The sequence below is a fragment of the Acartia tonsa genome, chromosome 2 (genome assembly GCF_053477335.1).
Source record: "Acartia tonsa isolate MP-2025a chromosome 2, ASM5347733v1, whole genome shotgun sequence".
In the NCBI taxonomy this organism is placed as follows: Eukaryota; Metazoa; Arthropoda; class Copepoda; order Calanoida; family Acartiidae; genus Acartia; species Acartia tonsa.
The window spans coordinates 28,645,568-28,661,643 of NC_137261.1; the positions used below are offsets into that span (position 1 = coordinate 28,645,568).

At 34.8% G+C, this 16,076-nt stretch overlaps 1 protein-coding gene across 5 annotated transcripts; it reads right to left on the reverse strand.

Annotated features, from left to right (window-relative positions):
- Window positions 1-760: 760 nt before the first annotated feature.
- LOC145308931 (uncharacterized) lies at window positions 761-15,059 on the reverse strand. Of its 5 annotated transcripts, none has more exons than XR_013876504.1 (18): window positions 14,852-15,059; window positions 14,318-14,394; window positions 13,215-13,738; window positions 12,666-12,931; window positions 12,308-12,425; window positions 8,772-8,928; window positions 7,821-8,161; window positions 7,619-7,674; window positions 7,291-7,351; window positions 6,736-6,905; window positions 6,282-6,339; window positions 4,745-5,258; window positions 4,360-4,502; window positions 4,073-4,126; window positions 2,919-2,969; window positions 2,482-2,568; window positions 1,979-2,142; window positions 761-1,219 (listed from the first exon to the last, which is right to left on the reverse strand). XR_013876504.1 is itself a non-coding variant. In XM_080150304.1 (17 exons), exons 1-17 carry the CDS (start codon window positions 15,043-15,045, stop codon window positions 2,068-2,070), a joined length of 2,946 nt encoding a protein of 981 aa, XP_080006430.1. In that variant the 5' UTR covers window positions 15,046-15,059; the 3' UTR covers window positions 1,906-2,067. The 5 variants fall into 5 exon arrangements, 1 of the variants encoding a protein (XP_080006430.1); XR_013876503.1 differs by having other exon boundaries at window positions 761-1,347; XR_013876501.1 differs by having other exon boundaries at window positions 761-1,375.
- Window positions 15,060-16,076: the final 1,017 nt, after the last annotated feature.

The window sequence follows — 16,076 nt, forward strand, 5'->3', positions numbered from 1 at the left end:
CGCTGAAACCTGCCGTAGCCCTCTAAATCTAATTTGCAGAGGTTGGCGGAGTACCGGGTTTAACGCCGATATTGCTGTGTAAGGCGGTTACGGCAGAATTGGGCGGTAGTGATTATGTCAGATTGGAACCTTTACTGGTTCCCGAGAAATCCCTTAGCTAAATTAAAAAATTCCATTTCATTTATTTAAATTGCTTTACTTATAATCAATTACAATATTTTGCAAAAAATAACTTTTTTTTTTCTTTAGAATCATTAACCATATAAAAATGTGTATGAATTTACTTGATAATAGAATCATAACAAAAAATTACATTAAGTTGTTTTTTTTTACTTAATTGTTTAGAATTTCTTTTTAAAAATTGTTAAATTTTAACTAACCCTGCTGGTGGATAAGGCACATGTAGGCGTTCTTTAAACATTTTTATAATTATTTAACAATAATATCATATATTGCAAATTTCCTATTTGTTACAAAAGTAAAAGGATCTGTAACTGTCTGTTTTTCTTGAAGATTCGGGTATAGTCCCTTTCGTACCATCGCACCTTATGAGACGATTCTTCGTATTTTTCACAGTAGCTTTTCTCATATTTCTAGCCCCTGCGGGGGGCTATAACCCTGCGGGGCCAATTACCTAACCCTGTGGGGGCAATCATCTAACCCAATATAACCTAACCTAACCTAAAATAACCTATAAAAAGCCATTTTAAAAATACGACGAATCGCCCCTTATGTGGTGATGTTACCAAAGGGACTATTCCCGAAGATTCTTGCTAACTGCGGAAATGAAGCGGTTCTTATCTGCAATGCAGCTTCTAATAGGTAATGACTATTTTCCGGGATGGTACCACCACCCTCCAAATAGAAATCGCCCATAGAAAAACTTTTTTACTTTTTCCATCTAAAACAAAATAAAACTTGGATAGGGGGGAGGGGTATTAACCACTTCCCCCTACACCTCAAGTGCCCTTAGAAGCCTCTAGGGGGCAAAGCCACTTGTCAATAATAAAATGAAACTTGAATAACAGTGTGTACTTTTGTGTAGAATCTTAAACTTTAAAAAAAATCATTGTAATTGATTTCCATCGATTTTTTTTATACTTAATGAATATAAATCATTCAATCAATCAATAATAATAATATCAAACTATAATGACAATAAAAATATAAAATTTGCACTTTATCTTACAAATACATAAAATGTATAACTTGCTTATAACTGAAAAATAACAATATATTACAAATTACAATTAATAATAATTTTTTTATTCTTTTATTTTGTCTAAATGTGCAGTGTATTTCTACTACTTAAAGATATGCAACTTTATCTACTTAATCTTAAATACACTAACAAAAAATATTAGGTATTTTTTTGCTTAATTATAAAAACAACATTAGAAAATATAACTATTTAATAGCGAATTTTGTAGTGTTGTTTATGACTTACATGCAGGGCTCGGCAGCCGCGCGTAATCATAAGTAAAATCTTCATTCTATAGCTTTAAAATACAGAAGGATGCCTTGACGTGTTCCAGACATCAACAATCAATCTTTTTGGAATTATTTTTTGCATATAAAGGGGGGAGGCGGATGTGCCACTTTTTGAAACCAAAACTAAAAGTCAAAGGAACTCAACTAAAAAAAGAGTTACAGGTCTGAGATTTTGCATGGCAGTTGCTTTATAGGGTTACAATATGGAACAGTGAAGAAACGGCGGCGCATCCGCCGAAAACCGCCGAGAAATTGCAAAAAAAAATTCGGCGGTTTTCGGCGGTTGCGTCGCCGTTTCTTCACAGTTCCATATTGTACCTCTATAAAGCAACTGCCATGCAAAATCTCAGACCTGTAACTCTTTTTTTAGTTGAGTTCCTTTGTTGACTTTTAGTTTCAAAAAGTGGCACATCCGCCTCCCCCCTTTTAAATGTGAGCCTTTTGTGCGGCTGTCGAGCACTGCTGAAATCAAATGAATCATGCATACTTGGTCAAACGTACAGATCTTCGGAAACACCGTACAGAATTAAACTGTACTAAACTGTACTAAAAAACAAACTGTACCGAGGATGGAACCTATTTCTTGTCGTCTGACGGGTTGTCCGAGATCATGATGGGTGTTTTCCCTGATGGAGTTGTTATCAAAGGAACCTGAAATTTTAAAAATAAATATTTATACCTATTTCATTTTAATAGTTCCCATCTAAAGGTTGTTGTTATGAGTTGATTGTAAGGACAAGTTAAATTATTGAAGGAAGAATTTTTTGGGTGCTTTGCGCATAACTCACCCTCCCTTCTTGTTCTGTGGTATAAGATTAAGTATAGCCTGATGAAAAACAGAGTTATACATATATGTTACAAAAGTCAAGAAATAATATTTTTTTGATTAATATTTACATGGGTGGAACTTTAGTTACCTAATGAAAAAAAAACTTAGAAGATACTTCCATCCCCTACTAAAGACAAAGAAAATAATAATTCCTAAGGAACCTGAGAATGTATGGAGGATGAAGGATGATTTGGAAGAATAGCGACGCCTCCAGAGGTATCTGCCATAGGAACTGAAGTTCGAATATCCTAAAACATTGACAATGGCGTTAGAAAGAGCAGAATTTAATCTCAATAAAAAAAAAACGTTTTCAGTTTCACAATTGAAAAAGAGAGATTTCATCAGAATGACTTTTAGAAGAAAGATATGATTTTTTGTTACTATGAAGCTTCTCATAGATCCAGGAAAATTTTATATCTACATATTTTGAGGTAGGGTACATCCACCCTCACAAGATTGCACATAAAAAAATCATGAACCTTTTCCTTGTTTTCAAAATTGAAATTAAAAGTGGAGGGACAAACTACACCTCCTCCCAATCTCTCCAGTGCAACTTGATACCACTAGGGGCGGAGTCACAGTGATTATCATTCTTTACCTTATCATCCTGCGCAACAACAACGTTGACAAGCTGTCCACTGGTAGGGTCCTTAACATCAATTTATATATAATCTAGATACGTATTCTATGAGTCAAACAATAGGAAAATAGTCGAGGAACCATACGGGTCACATCATTGGTTAGATAGTGTACCTACACCTAAACTACACCTATTCATACGAAAGGGCACATATTTTTGATTTTGGTTTGTTTGTTTAGCCCGTTTCTGCTCATCCATTATCGACGTTGTCACGTGTGGCCAGGTTCAGAAATCTGGCTGCTTCCATTAGTCGCATAGTGAGTCGGCTATAAATAGTCGCATTTCTTAAGATAAAGTTTTCTTTGGTAGAAAGGAATTATTTTCAAAATTCCGTCAAGGTGTGAGTTTTAATACTTTAAAACAGGAGTAGAACGCTAATATCCACTACATAGATGTAATCCTTATAGAAAAGAACTATAGGTAGACAAATTTTTAAAAAAAATATGAAATCAGGAAATAGTTAAAAATCATCAAATGCTTTGCTTTTGTCAAACTGATGATAATAATTCATTTTTAACATATTACCGTAAACTATGAACAATAAAATAATATTTAAATTAGTTAATATCTTTCAAATAATTGGATATATTCGTAATTTTTCAATTAAAAAAATAAGATTACTTCATTTTTAAGGTGTTAGATTTCCCAGAGGGCTATAAGTGTGGTCAGGGGGGGGGGGGAGCATGGGATGACTCCTAAATAAAAAGTTAGTTTATATCCATAAAAGTTAAGTCTAAATTATTTTGATGATTAATCGGTGTCTTAGAAATCTAAGGTTAGGTCAAGGGGATAGAGTGTTACTTGTTACTTTTACTATAGGCAATGCCTGTAATATCCAAAAAATGTTACTATTCTATTTTAAAAATGAATTATTGTCAGTTTGACATTATCGAAGCATTTGCCGAATTTTTCAGGTTTTTAAAAAAATGTCTAGTTCTTTTCAATAAGGAATACACCTATGTAGTGAATATTATCGTTCTACTTCTGTTTTCAAGTCTTAAAACTCACACCTTTACGGAATTTTGAAAGCTACTATTCCCTTCTTCCCTCGTATAACAACCCATTAGTCACACGAGATTGTTTTTCCCCCCGTATCAAATCTTTTTTAATACCTGTAAGAATACTGTTCTTGTAGATCCATCCATCAACAATTCTCCCCCATCTCCCTAAAATTTTATATTTTTTACCAAAAAGTTTTTGTTTCACATAGGTTGCAGGATTGTTTTTATGCTATTTTAGTTTTAGAATTAAGCCTATGATTGTTTTAGGCTATTTTTCTGTCCTTACCTACTATTTCAAATAGAGCCCCTATATGCTTGGGATGCATAGTGGTAGACAAACTTACTACTGGCGCTTAATATGGCAAACCACTAAAATATTTCAAGATTAATCGTTTTACCTGGATGATAACATTGCCAGATCTGCCTCCAGCAGCCGCCAGCTGTGCCTCGTCTATGAGGATAGTTTGATTCTCTAGCTGTGCCCCGTCATCAACCAGCATGTAGTAGATCTGATCATCATTTCCTCCATCCAGATCAGAACCTTAAAAGAATGTTGTTCGTATAAAAAAAATTCAGAAAGAAAATAAGGATTTTTTATCAGAGGCTTCTCCTACAGTTATGATCTCAAATAGACATATTAGTTAAAAAACAGCGGCCGCCAGAATTTTTGTTGGAATCTTTCTTGTCAAATCCTAATTTGTATTCACTTTGGATATTCGCTCCTTACCCCTTTCCAGCTACCCCTGTAGTTGTGTAACACACAAAGATATATATAAAAATAACCTTCAGGTGCTTCAATGATTGTGGTGGTACCTCCCGGAGTGGCCAGGACAGCTCCTCCACTGCCCACAGAAATAGCAGCTATTGTCGACGGACTTGAAAGCTGTGTAATGCCAAGGATGGGCGCAGGCGACAAGGTGGAAGCCGCCAGGCTGGCAGCTGTAATTGGCGTGAATGGCAATCTAGCAAATGTTTCTTCAGAATTGTTGCTCGCGCCGTTTCTAGCTGGCGTTACAATATTTTTAAAAGGCGAATTCGATGGCTGTTGTTGACAGCTCACTGTTAAATCAGCCGATTGCTCTGCGGGTTTTGTATTTTCTGGGCTTAATGAAGATGTGTCTTCATTGGAGTTATCATTTGTAAGACTACCACCAGAAAGATCACTGTTTGTATAATCATTGTTATCACTGGTAGGAGTTGTTGTTGTTGTGTCTGTGTTAGAGTTGGGAGGCTGAGTAGGGCTGGCAGATTTAGATTTGTTTTGGGCAGCTGCTGCCTGCCGAGCTAGTTGCTTCGCCTGAAAATAGGAAATTCACAAAGTCGTTTTGATTTGCCCTAAAAACCTCACTGAGAGATTTTTATATATATGGTTCCTACTGCTGATATATCAGGCGGCGACATAAATAGTTATCATAAGGGGAAACAGGCGCGAATCATTACCATGTACACTGTACAGTTAGGATTTCCAGATATGGGTCGTGAAATCAAAGTGCATGTCGGTTGTATGAGAAGCAAAATTTGATTCAGCGATATACCAAAATAAAATCTCATAATATTTCCTGTCTTCTATGGACAATAATAAATTAGTCTGTTACAATTTAGGGACTTATGGTTAACATTTTCAAAAAGGAATATCCACGAACAAGAGCAAGTGATTCTAAGCATCTTCCAGCGCATTGGCCCATAGTATTTTTTTTAGTAAATATACTAGATTTATGTTTAATATTTCCTTTATCGACTAAAAAGTTAGGTTTCATTAACCATGGTTTTAAATGAAAAAAAAAACTTTGAAATGTTATGAATTGTTTGGTGCAATGTTTTAATGAGTTCAAACTGTTGTTTAAAAGCTTTGACACAAAATAGATTATTGTGATTAAAAATGTATATTTAGAAAAAGGGTTGGTAACTTGTAAACAGTTTAACTAATGTACTTTTGCAATTTACAACATTTGATGCTTTTCTGCAGTGTTATTTTATTTTGTCCTTTGAACTCAACAAAGCATTTGATGATATTGCTTTACATTTCAAAGTTTTTTTCATTTAAAAACGTGGTAAAACCTAACTTTTTAGTCGATAAAGCAAATATTAAACATAAACCTAGTATATTCACTAAAAAAATACTATGGGTCAATTCTGGAAGATGCTTAGAATCACTTGCTCTTGTTCGTGGATAGTCCTCTTTTAGTACGTAGGTATTGTTAATAAGTCCCTACAAATGTCAATTCTTTAGAGATAACTCAACAATTCTACATAACTTAGTTGCTAATTTATGGCCAATAATAACCTTCTTTACTCGCTGAAAAACTAAAAAAATACATACCTTAGCTTTTGCAGAGAGAGATGAAAATTTTAAAGGAGAATCATTCGTTTGTTCTGGCCTAAAAAAACGTTTAGATAAAATTTTTACTACGCCTAAACAAAGAAAATTTCATAAAAAGTGCGTTCTTAATAAAATAAGAATATAGAATACGGATAACTCTGGGAGCCAATTGAAACTAATTTGAATTTCTTACTCCCCCCCCCCCCCCCCTCTGTGGAAGATAATTATGCACCCCTGATAAAAGGGTATTTTTTTGCAGCTAAAAAAGTGCATATGATATTTTCGTTAAGTTAAATAACACAATCATTTAATTTCAATCATTTAAATTTTTAAGACCTTAAAATGATAAAAAGTAAAGAAGTTTAAATCTTATTCAGAAAAAATGCTTTTAATTCTTGCACAAGTCGCTGAAAATCAACCCCCCCCCCCCCCCAAATCCGATATGATTTCTTACTTTGAAGGCAGTGGTTTCGGGGACAGAGTCCTCTTAAATTTCTTGAGAGGAGAAATGAAGAGTTCATCCTCATTGTTATCAAAATCAAAGTCATCAATCTGTTGTTGTTGTTGCTGTTGTTGTGATTGAGAATCTGAGGCAGCTGATGACGTGTTCTCATTCTCATCCTCCTAAAAATTACAATTAATCCTTATATAAAAGTAACAGGATCTGGTATTTCTGTTTGCTTGAACCGAAGGTTTTCGATAAATGCTGAACCGATATGGTTACCCTTCACAGTGTAGCTCCTCATATGTCCTGAGGTGCCTCTAGGGGAGTAGACGCAATTCAGGGTTTTAGGGATAGGAATTTTGGACAAATAACTTAAATGGGAAGTGTTCTGGCACAAAGATCTAAAACCAGAATTACACAGAAAATAATATTTAAGCAGAAGTATTGCAATCTGTTACAATAGCATACATTATCTAAGTATTATAATAAAGGAAATTTGTATTTTGAAAAAAAAATTGCAAACTAAATTTTTCTTCAGTTGTCAGAAATAATATTTTTATTTACCTTGTTTGGTGACATTGATTTTGACAACAATTTCTGTTTCTTTTTGAAAGCTGAAAAATCACTGAAAATAAAAAGTGAATGAAGATTAATATTAATATACCTAATATTAATAAAATCTTAAAAGTAAATGTCTAATTTGGGTAATGGCATCCTAAGTTACATAAACATTAAACACGTTCTCGAATTATTTTGCTCGATAACTTATAGTACTTTCTATTATTTTTTTTGTACAATCTAACAGTGTTCTAACTTTACCACCAATCATTTAACCTGTCTTTTTAAGAAATATAACTTTTATAAGTATTAAGATTGACATGACATGATTTACCTAAACTTGGTGAAATGAAGGGAAGGTACTTCTGGCACTTCAGTTTCCTCTAATGCCTAAATTATAGGATAAAAACAATATTTTGATAAAAAATGCATGTTTTCACAAAATAGGTAAACCCCATTCTTAGGTGATAGAAAAAAATGAAATCTACCTTTTTTTTCTACAAGAAAAACACGTTTAATATTATTATTACATTTACCTTATCAATATCAAATAAATCTTGAACAACTTTTTCATTTCTGCCACTTTCTTTTCTATCAGCAACTTTTCCATTTCTAGAACTTGGAGAGTTGTTGCTTTTAACTCTGCTAAACGGCGAAGGTGTACCCTTTCTTAATGGAGAGGAGAACTCTTTATTGTGGGAATTTGAAGATTTTTTCCCATCTGAAGAGGTTTTAGGAGAAATTTTGTTGGGGGAAGATTCCGAAATTGCAGGTGATGGCTGGGAACTTCGGCTGTTTTGAAATTCTTTATTGGGCAGTGGACTAGATTTTTCTACAAATCTTTCTGATTCTGGAGTTGCAAGAGAGTTACTGGAACCTAAAACATAAAGTTAAAGTGGATCTCCTTACTCCTCTACGCTAATCATTAATGATGTTACATATTTTAGGCAGTCATCCTTTCATCAATATCACACAAACACACCAAATTGTATATACATATAGAGAAACTTACAAAGCCAAAGATTAAATACAGCTGCCAAGTTATAAATGCCAGAACATAAATGATAAGTCAGCTGATATGTGTCTATGTAACGTTCTAATAAACTGGGTGTATCATAGAGAAATAATCAATCTTCCTACTTTCAGAACAAGTTTTTTTTTATAATGCGAGGTGAGTGAGTTTTGCCATATTAGTTAATGCTATTAAACTACGACTAGTTGGCAATGCAATGGCCTAGAAGCAGACGTTATTAAAAAATGGGCAAAAATAAGGCACAATACAAACTGGCTTCAATTTCTAAGGTTAAAAAAACATGCTGATCTTCTGAAGTTCCGTCCACTTGGAAAAGCTCCAAAAAGAATTTTCTACCCACCTATCACCCCATACCATTTTATTTATCAAACTAAATCGATGGAGAGCAATTACATACACAGGCGATATGCAGTATGCACAGTGCACACCCACTAACATTCCATCCAAAGTATACCTGAACGATCAAAGACAAGTTTTCCCCTGGTGGTTGTGAAAGGTGGCTCCTCGTCTGAATCAATGGCGTGGTGGTGGACATGATCATCCTTGAACACATCATTCATCTCATCATCATCAGAGGAGTCACATCCCAGCAAACTCTGGTTAATGGACTCCTAAAAATTTAAGAATTGATTTAAAAAGAAACAAAAGAGTAAGAGCATCATTATTTTTGCGAAATTTCCAAAAAGGTTTTTGTTTAAAACAGGAAAAGAACACTAAAATTTGGCATTGCATTTGCTCTAATTGGGTAAACATGGAACTATGAAGATTCCAGCCGATTTGTTTGCTCTTTCTCGCCAAATTTTTCTGGATTTTTTAAGACAAACATATTTTAATAAAATTGAACTTAAAATGAGGGAAACTAAGTCTTATTACAAAATGATGTTTGTAAAATGTATTTTCCTTTAAATAAAGTAACAGGATCTGTGTCTATCTGTACCTCAGGATCTCGCTAACCGCGGAATCGATACGGTTCTCATTTAAAGGGTAGCTTGTCATAGGTCGTGGGAAGGTTTATAACTAAGCCCCGCTACCAATTTTTCATTTACTTTGTGTTTCTAAAGGGGGGGGGGGGGGTGCGTAATGACATCTATTCTTAATCCGTGAGCAAAATGGTCTAAATATTTAGCTAGACCCTTCAAACTTGGTATATAAGCCTAGTCCTGTAGGTATTACATCTAAATGGCAAAAAAATCCAAAAAATTTTATTTTTAGGTTAGGTTAGGTAAGAAAAACCCTGCGGAAATGGGGTTTTTAGGCTTTTTTTGGTCTATCTTGATGTGGAAACTTACCATAAATTGTGTTTTCTTAGGGTTTTAACTTAAATACACTGTGTCTATTCATAAGGACATTATTTAAGATGATTCAGCAAGTTGGGGACCGACCCCAGGGGGCTAGGTGGGTGGCCCGCAAGGGTTAAGTGCATATTTTCCAATATACATGTTGTGACACATCAAATTATAGGTTTTTTCGGTCAAGGAACTCAAATTCAGAGCTAAAATAAGCATTAGACTAATCTGAAGCTAGCCCCAGCGGGCTAGGTTGGTGGCCCGCATGGGTTAAGTGCATTTTTTCCAATACATATCTTGTTATATATCAAAATATAGGTTTTTTATGTCAAGGAACTTAAATTCCGAGCGAAAATTAGCATTAGACTTACCTGAAGCTAACCCCCCCGGGCTAGGTTTGTTTTCTGCAGGGCTTAGGAGCATTTACCTAACCTAACCTAGAAACTTACTTATATTTTTACAGGTTTTTTTCTTGAATAAACTGTGTCTATTATTGAGGACTTTATTTAAGATGATCCAGCAAGTCTGGGACCGACCCCAGGGGGCTAGGTGGGTGGCCCGCAGGGGTTAAGTGTATTTTTCCCAATATATATGTTGTGATACATCAAATTATAAGTTTTTTAGGTCAGTATCTTAAATTCAGAGCTAGAATTAGCATAAGACTAATCTGAAGCTAGCCCCAGCGGGCTAGGTTGGTGGCCCGCAGGGGTAAAATATATTTTTCCAATTTATATCTTGTTATATATCAAAATATAGGTTTTTTATGTCAAGGAATTGAAATTATGAGCGAAAATTAGCATTAGACTAACCTGAAGCTAACCCCCCCCCCGGGCTAGGTTGGTTTTCTGCAGGGCTTAAGAGCATTTACCTAACCTAACCTAGAAACTTCCTTATATTTTTATAGATTTTTTCTTGAATAAACTGTGTCTATTAATGAGGACTTTATCTAAAACTAGCGGCTACGCCCCTAGAGGCCTCTAGGAGCACTTCCCTTCCCCCTCCTTTTTTATTTTAAATAAAAAAATAGAAAAATAAAAAAAAATTGGGGGGGGATTTTAATTTTTTTGGGGAGTTTGGGGTGTCCCACCCCTTAAGAAAATAGTTATAAACCTTCCCGGGACCTATTAGAAGCTACCCTGTTAAGGAGAACCCGATCGGTTCAGCGGTTAGCGAGATCCTTCGGTACAAACACACAGACACACAGACATCCTGTAAGGATGATATAATATAATATGCAGGGGTTAGCCTTAGGTCAGTCTAATGCTTAAAATAGTTCTGAATTTGAGTTTCTTGACATAAAAAACCTATAATTGTATATAATTGTATGACAACACATACTTTAGAAAAAATGCACTACACCTGTGGGCCACCCACCTAGCCCGCTGGGGTTGGTCCCCAACTTGCTGGATTATCTAAAATAATGTCCTCATTAATAGACACAGTTTATTCAAGGAAAAAAACAAAAAGAATAAGTAAGTTTCTAGGTTGGGTTAGGTAAAATGCACATAATCCCTGTGGAAAATCTACCTAGCCCGCGGGGGTTAGCTTCAGGTAAGTCTTATGCCAATTTTAGCTCTGAATTTGAGTTTCTTGACCTTAAAAACCTATATTTTGATATATAACAAGATATATATTAAAAATTAATGCATTTAACCCCTGCGGGCCACCGACCTAGCTCGCTGGGGCTAGCTTCAGATTAGTCTCATGCTAATTCTAGCTCTGAATTTGAGTTACTAACCTAAAAAACTTATAATTTGATGTATCACAACATATATATTGGAAAAAATGCACTTAACCCCTGCGGGCCACCCACCTAGCCCGCTAGGGTCGGTCCCCGACTTGCTGGATCATCTTAAATAAAGTCTTCATTAATAGACACAGTTTATTCAAGAAAAAAACCTGTATAAAAATAAGTAAGTTTCTAGGTTAGGTTAGGTAAATGCTCTTAAGCCCTGCAGAAAACCAACCTAGCCCGGGGGGGTTAGCTTCAGGTTAGTCTAATGCTAATTTTTGCTCAGAATTTGAGTTTCTTGACCTAAAAAACCTATATTTTGATATATAACAAGATATATATTGGAAAAAATGCACTTAACCCCTGCGGGCTACCAACCTAGCCCGCCGGGGCTAGCTTCAGATTAGTCTAATGCTTATTTTAGCTCTGAATTTGAGTTCCTTGACCTAAAAAACCTATAATTTGATGTGTCACAACATGTATATTGGGAAAAATGCATTTAACCGCTGCGGACCACCCACCTAGCCCCCTGGGGTCGGTCCCCAACATGCTGAATCATCTTAAATAATGTCCTTATGAATAGACACAGTGTATTTAAGTTAAAACCCTAAGAAAAAAACAATTTAAGGTAAGTTTCCACATCAAAATAGACCCAATAAAGCCTAAAAACCCGATTTCCGCAGGGTTTTTCTTACCTAACCTAACCTAAAAATAAAAATTTTTGGATTTTTTTGCCATTTAGATGTAATACCTATAGGACTAGGCTTATATACCAAGTTTGAAGGGTCTAGCTCAATATTTAGACCATTTTGCTCACGGATTAAGAATAGATGTCATTACGCACCCCCCCCCCTTTAAAATGAAATAAAATTTAAAAAATAGGTTGTCGAAGTCAACCCTCTCCCCCTCAAGTGCCCTTAGAGGCCTCTAGTGGCATAGAGTATTAAGTAAAGTATTAAAGCGTGCAGGTACCTGAATTTTCTTGAACTCCTCAGCCTCTCCATCTTCATCCTCGCTCCACTCCATCAAGAGTTCTTGTTGCTTCTCCTCTCTACGCCGGGCACGATCCTCCTTCTCTTTCTTGCTTAATCTAAATCAAATCTTTATTTAAAATACCTTAAGCTGTGTAGAATAAAGCTTGTTTCGAAGTTTAAAAAGGACCATAGGCTACCTTATTTTTTTAAAAGCTGATTTGCAAGCTCATCTTCAAATACTTAGGGTTAAAGAAATACAGGAATTATTTTTGTATTTTGATGATTTTCCAAATAATTTTTTCTGTATTATTAAATAGTTAGGTATAATTACTACCCTCCTAATAAATATTACAAACCTGGGTTTCTTAGGAGGCCCTGTGGTAGGTTTCTTTTCTGACTTAACCACTACATTCTTTTTCTTCCCAGACTCAACATTATCTTCAGCTTTTACTTTCTTAACACTGACAGGAGTTGAAACTGACTTAGTCTTCTTGGACGAGTTGGACGCGTCTGCAAATGCTTTGTTCTTGTCCGTCTTTTTGGCACTTGGTTTAATTTCTTTCTGTTTGATTGATTCTGCTAGAAACTTTGCTTTGTTTGATGCACTTACTGCATAAGAAACCTACAAATATTAGGTATTAATCCATATATTAAAATAAAAGTAACTGTGTTTCTGTACCAAAGGATATGGTTCTTTACAATGTAACTTCTTAAAGGTCATGGGAAGGTTATTTTTTTTTTTTTTTTTTGGGGGGGGGGGGTACCACTACCATCCTAAGAGAAGTCGGCCATAGAAAAAATTCCCCCCTGATTTTAAAAAAATGACCCCCCTCCCCCCCAAAAAAACCCCAACAAATTAATATGACCACCAGAAATTTTTTTTTTACAAAGGAAGTATATATTACCTGTGTTTGACTATGTGACTTAGAATGTAGCACAACAACATTGACCCTACTTGCAGAAAAGTCGCACATAGGACATCTGTACAACAAAGTGCTTTCAGAAGATTTGCCAAACTCTAGATCTGTATTGAACACAAACGGCGAGCTAGCCTGGGTCAAAATCCTAACTTCGTGGTCGGAACCGCCTTTTAAAAATCTAGGATGTGTAATTTTAGGTCTTGTCTCTGATTGGGGACTTTGTTCTCGTTTCTTTTTGATCTTTTTCTTACTTGTATTAGGTGAAATATTTTCTTTCTTGCTTGTTGCCTTATTCGGTGTTTTTCCCTTAGTGGATTTTTTCTCCTCGACTGCGGGATCACTGAAAATCTCTTTGTAATCAACTTTGATTTCCTTACGCTCGGCAAAGGGAGGCTCATCTAGCAAATTAACATTTCCGCCAGTTATGGTTTCACAATGGACAACATCTTTGGGAAACTTGGCAAACCATCCCTCTGTTACTCCTTCTTTTGTTTTACTTCTAAACCGAGCTGAAAATAATCAATTTATGAGGATGAAGTACACATATTTTACAATAGTTACTGCAGTTATTCTCACCTTTATTTGCATCTGTTGCTTGTTAAGAATTACTGAGCTTAATGACATATTTATAAACACGATAATAAAATTTAAAACAGTGGTATGCGTTTTAGGGGTGTCCATCCACACCATACTTAAAGGGGTAGGTAGTTTCACGAAATGCATTTGAACTTAATTTAGTGAACCGCATATTTTTTCCTGGTTAATTGGTTAAACTACATTTATATGGCATATTATTATATTAGAAAGAATTTCAATTTTCTACCACGTAGTTTTGAAAATATCATGACTTGAAAATCGTCTTTTTGTGATATATGCACTTTAAAAATATGCGGTTCACTAAATTAAGCTCAAATGCATTTTGTGAAACTACTCCTTTGAAATAAACTGCTTTACCCCCCCCGCCCCCCCAAAAAAATTTACCACGTCGCATCCCTGATAAACCGGTGTGTATTCATCCGATTTCAAAATAAGATTTACCATGATTGGATACCTTTTTAATTATTTTTCTGAAGAAAAAAAGAGCTTACCTAAGCCCTTCTGTATAAAATCAGTCTTCTTAGGACAGTTGTAGGGAAATATATTATTCTCATTCAGCACAAACTCACTAGAAATAAACAAAATAATGAGTACAAGTCCCTTTATTGAACTAACAAGATGTATATATGAGTGTCTCTTTATGAAGGACCCCGCAAAACCATGTACCAATATAGTTCTCATTTACAGTGAAGTCACTGCAAGTCCCATAAAAGCATAAGATAAAACGGCATAAAAAATTACTCCACCACCTCGATTAAAGTAAGTTATTTAATTGCTATTTCTTGCTTACAAGTACCTAAAATCAGAAGTGTAAAGTGTATATTGAATCCCCACTCACCCCAGCCAATTCCCCACAGTGTACCTTGTAGCTAGCAATATTAACCAAACAATAAGGTGGTTTCTTTGGCCATTAGTGCCAATAATTTTAAAAATGGTGATACACGAAATTTATGTACAATAACTTTTCGATCTTTAATTCACATCGAGTTGTCTGATTTCCAATGCAAGGTGAAAGTAATACTTACTATCCATCCTCATCAAAGAACTTGACAACCACCAATGGTGTCCTCAGGAACCCTTCCCTAATCTCCTCGGGTAACGAGGACAGGCCCTTAACCTCGCCCGGCCAGAACAGGCCACCACACTTACACCAGACAACATCCCCGTCCGCATAACGAGGATCTGACATTTTACACCCTGAAAAATAACAAAGCAGCATTAAAAGGTAATTTTTTATAATCATAACTAAAAATGACAATAAAATAGGCATAAAACATCAATAAATATCATAATAATAAACTTATCGGGCAAGCCTTAAGCACAAACATGATAATTATGCCGCGTCAACCTTATAACTAATAAACAACAAGCTTTGGACATTTTCTCTATCGCCAATATTTCCTTTCAAACAGTTTTTGAAGTAAAGCGGAGCCTTCATTACTTATAACAATTTATTCGTACAAAATTAATAAAAGTATGTTTTCTTTGCATTACGTTTTTTTTTATAGAATTTGATGAAATGTTTAAAGTACAAGAGTCGACTTCCACCCCCCCCCCCCTCTCTAAAAAAATGCTCCGAAAAGCCTCTAGGAACCTAATCGCCGCGCTGTATATGACAACTAGAGTTGGCTCGATATAATTATCTCCCTATTGGCTAGTTTTCTATATGCATATCTATTTCTCAATAAATCTATTTTCCTCACCCGGCATTACTATCTAAAAGAAAGTAAATATTTAATAATTTAAATGATTTTTAAAAGATTTTTTTAAATTATATTTTTTTCTTTACAATATTACCATCACCAAAGGGTTAATGATGATGATTAAAATTTTAGTTTAATATTTGAACACACAAAATGTCGCCACAATCGAATTCTTTTAAAACATAGTTTTCTTAAATTTATCATATTATAAATTTAAATTTTCTTTTTTATGATTAGAAATTAAATACATCAATATAAGGTAAATAGCAACATGAAATGAAAAAAATGAATTTATTTTTAATAAAGTAAAATAATGGGTCTTATCGTTCTGGGCAATGAGAGTTTATTATGGATTATTGGAGCACTATGAGTTTTAATCATATATTCCTTGGAAAACTTGAGCTCGTTTATAGACATTTATTTCCTATATAGATCTGACATGGATCTTGAAGCAATTAAGCAGGCCGTTTTGTACATGTTAAAAATTGGAAGATTTCATTAAATAAAAGTAATCGCAAATATACTTAGTAAATAAAAGATTCTATGA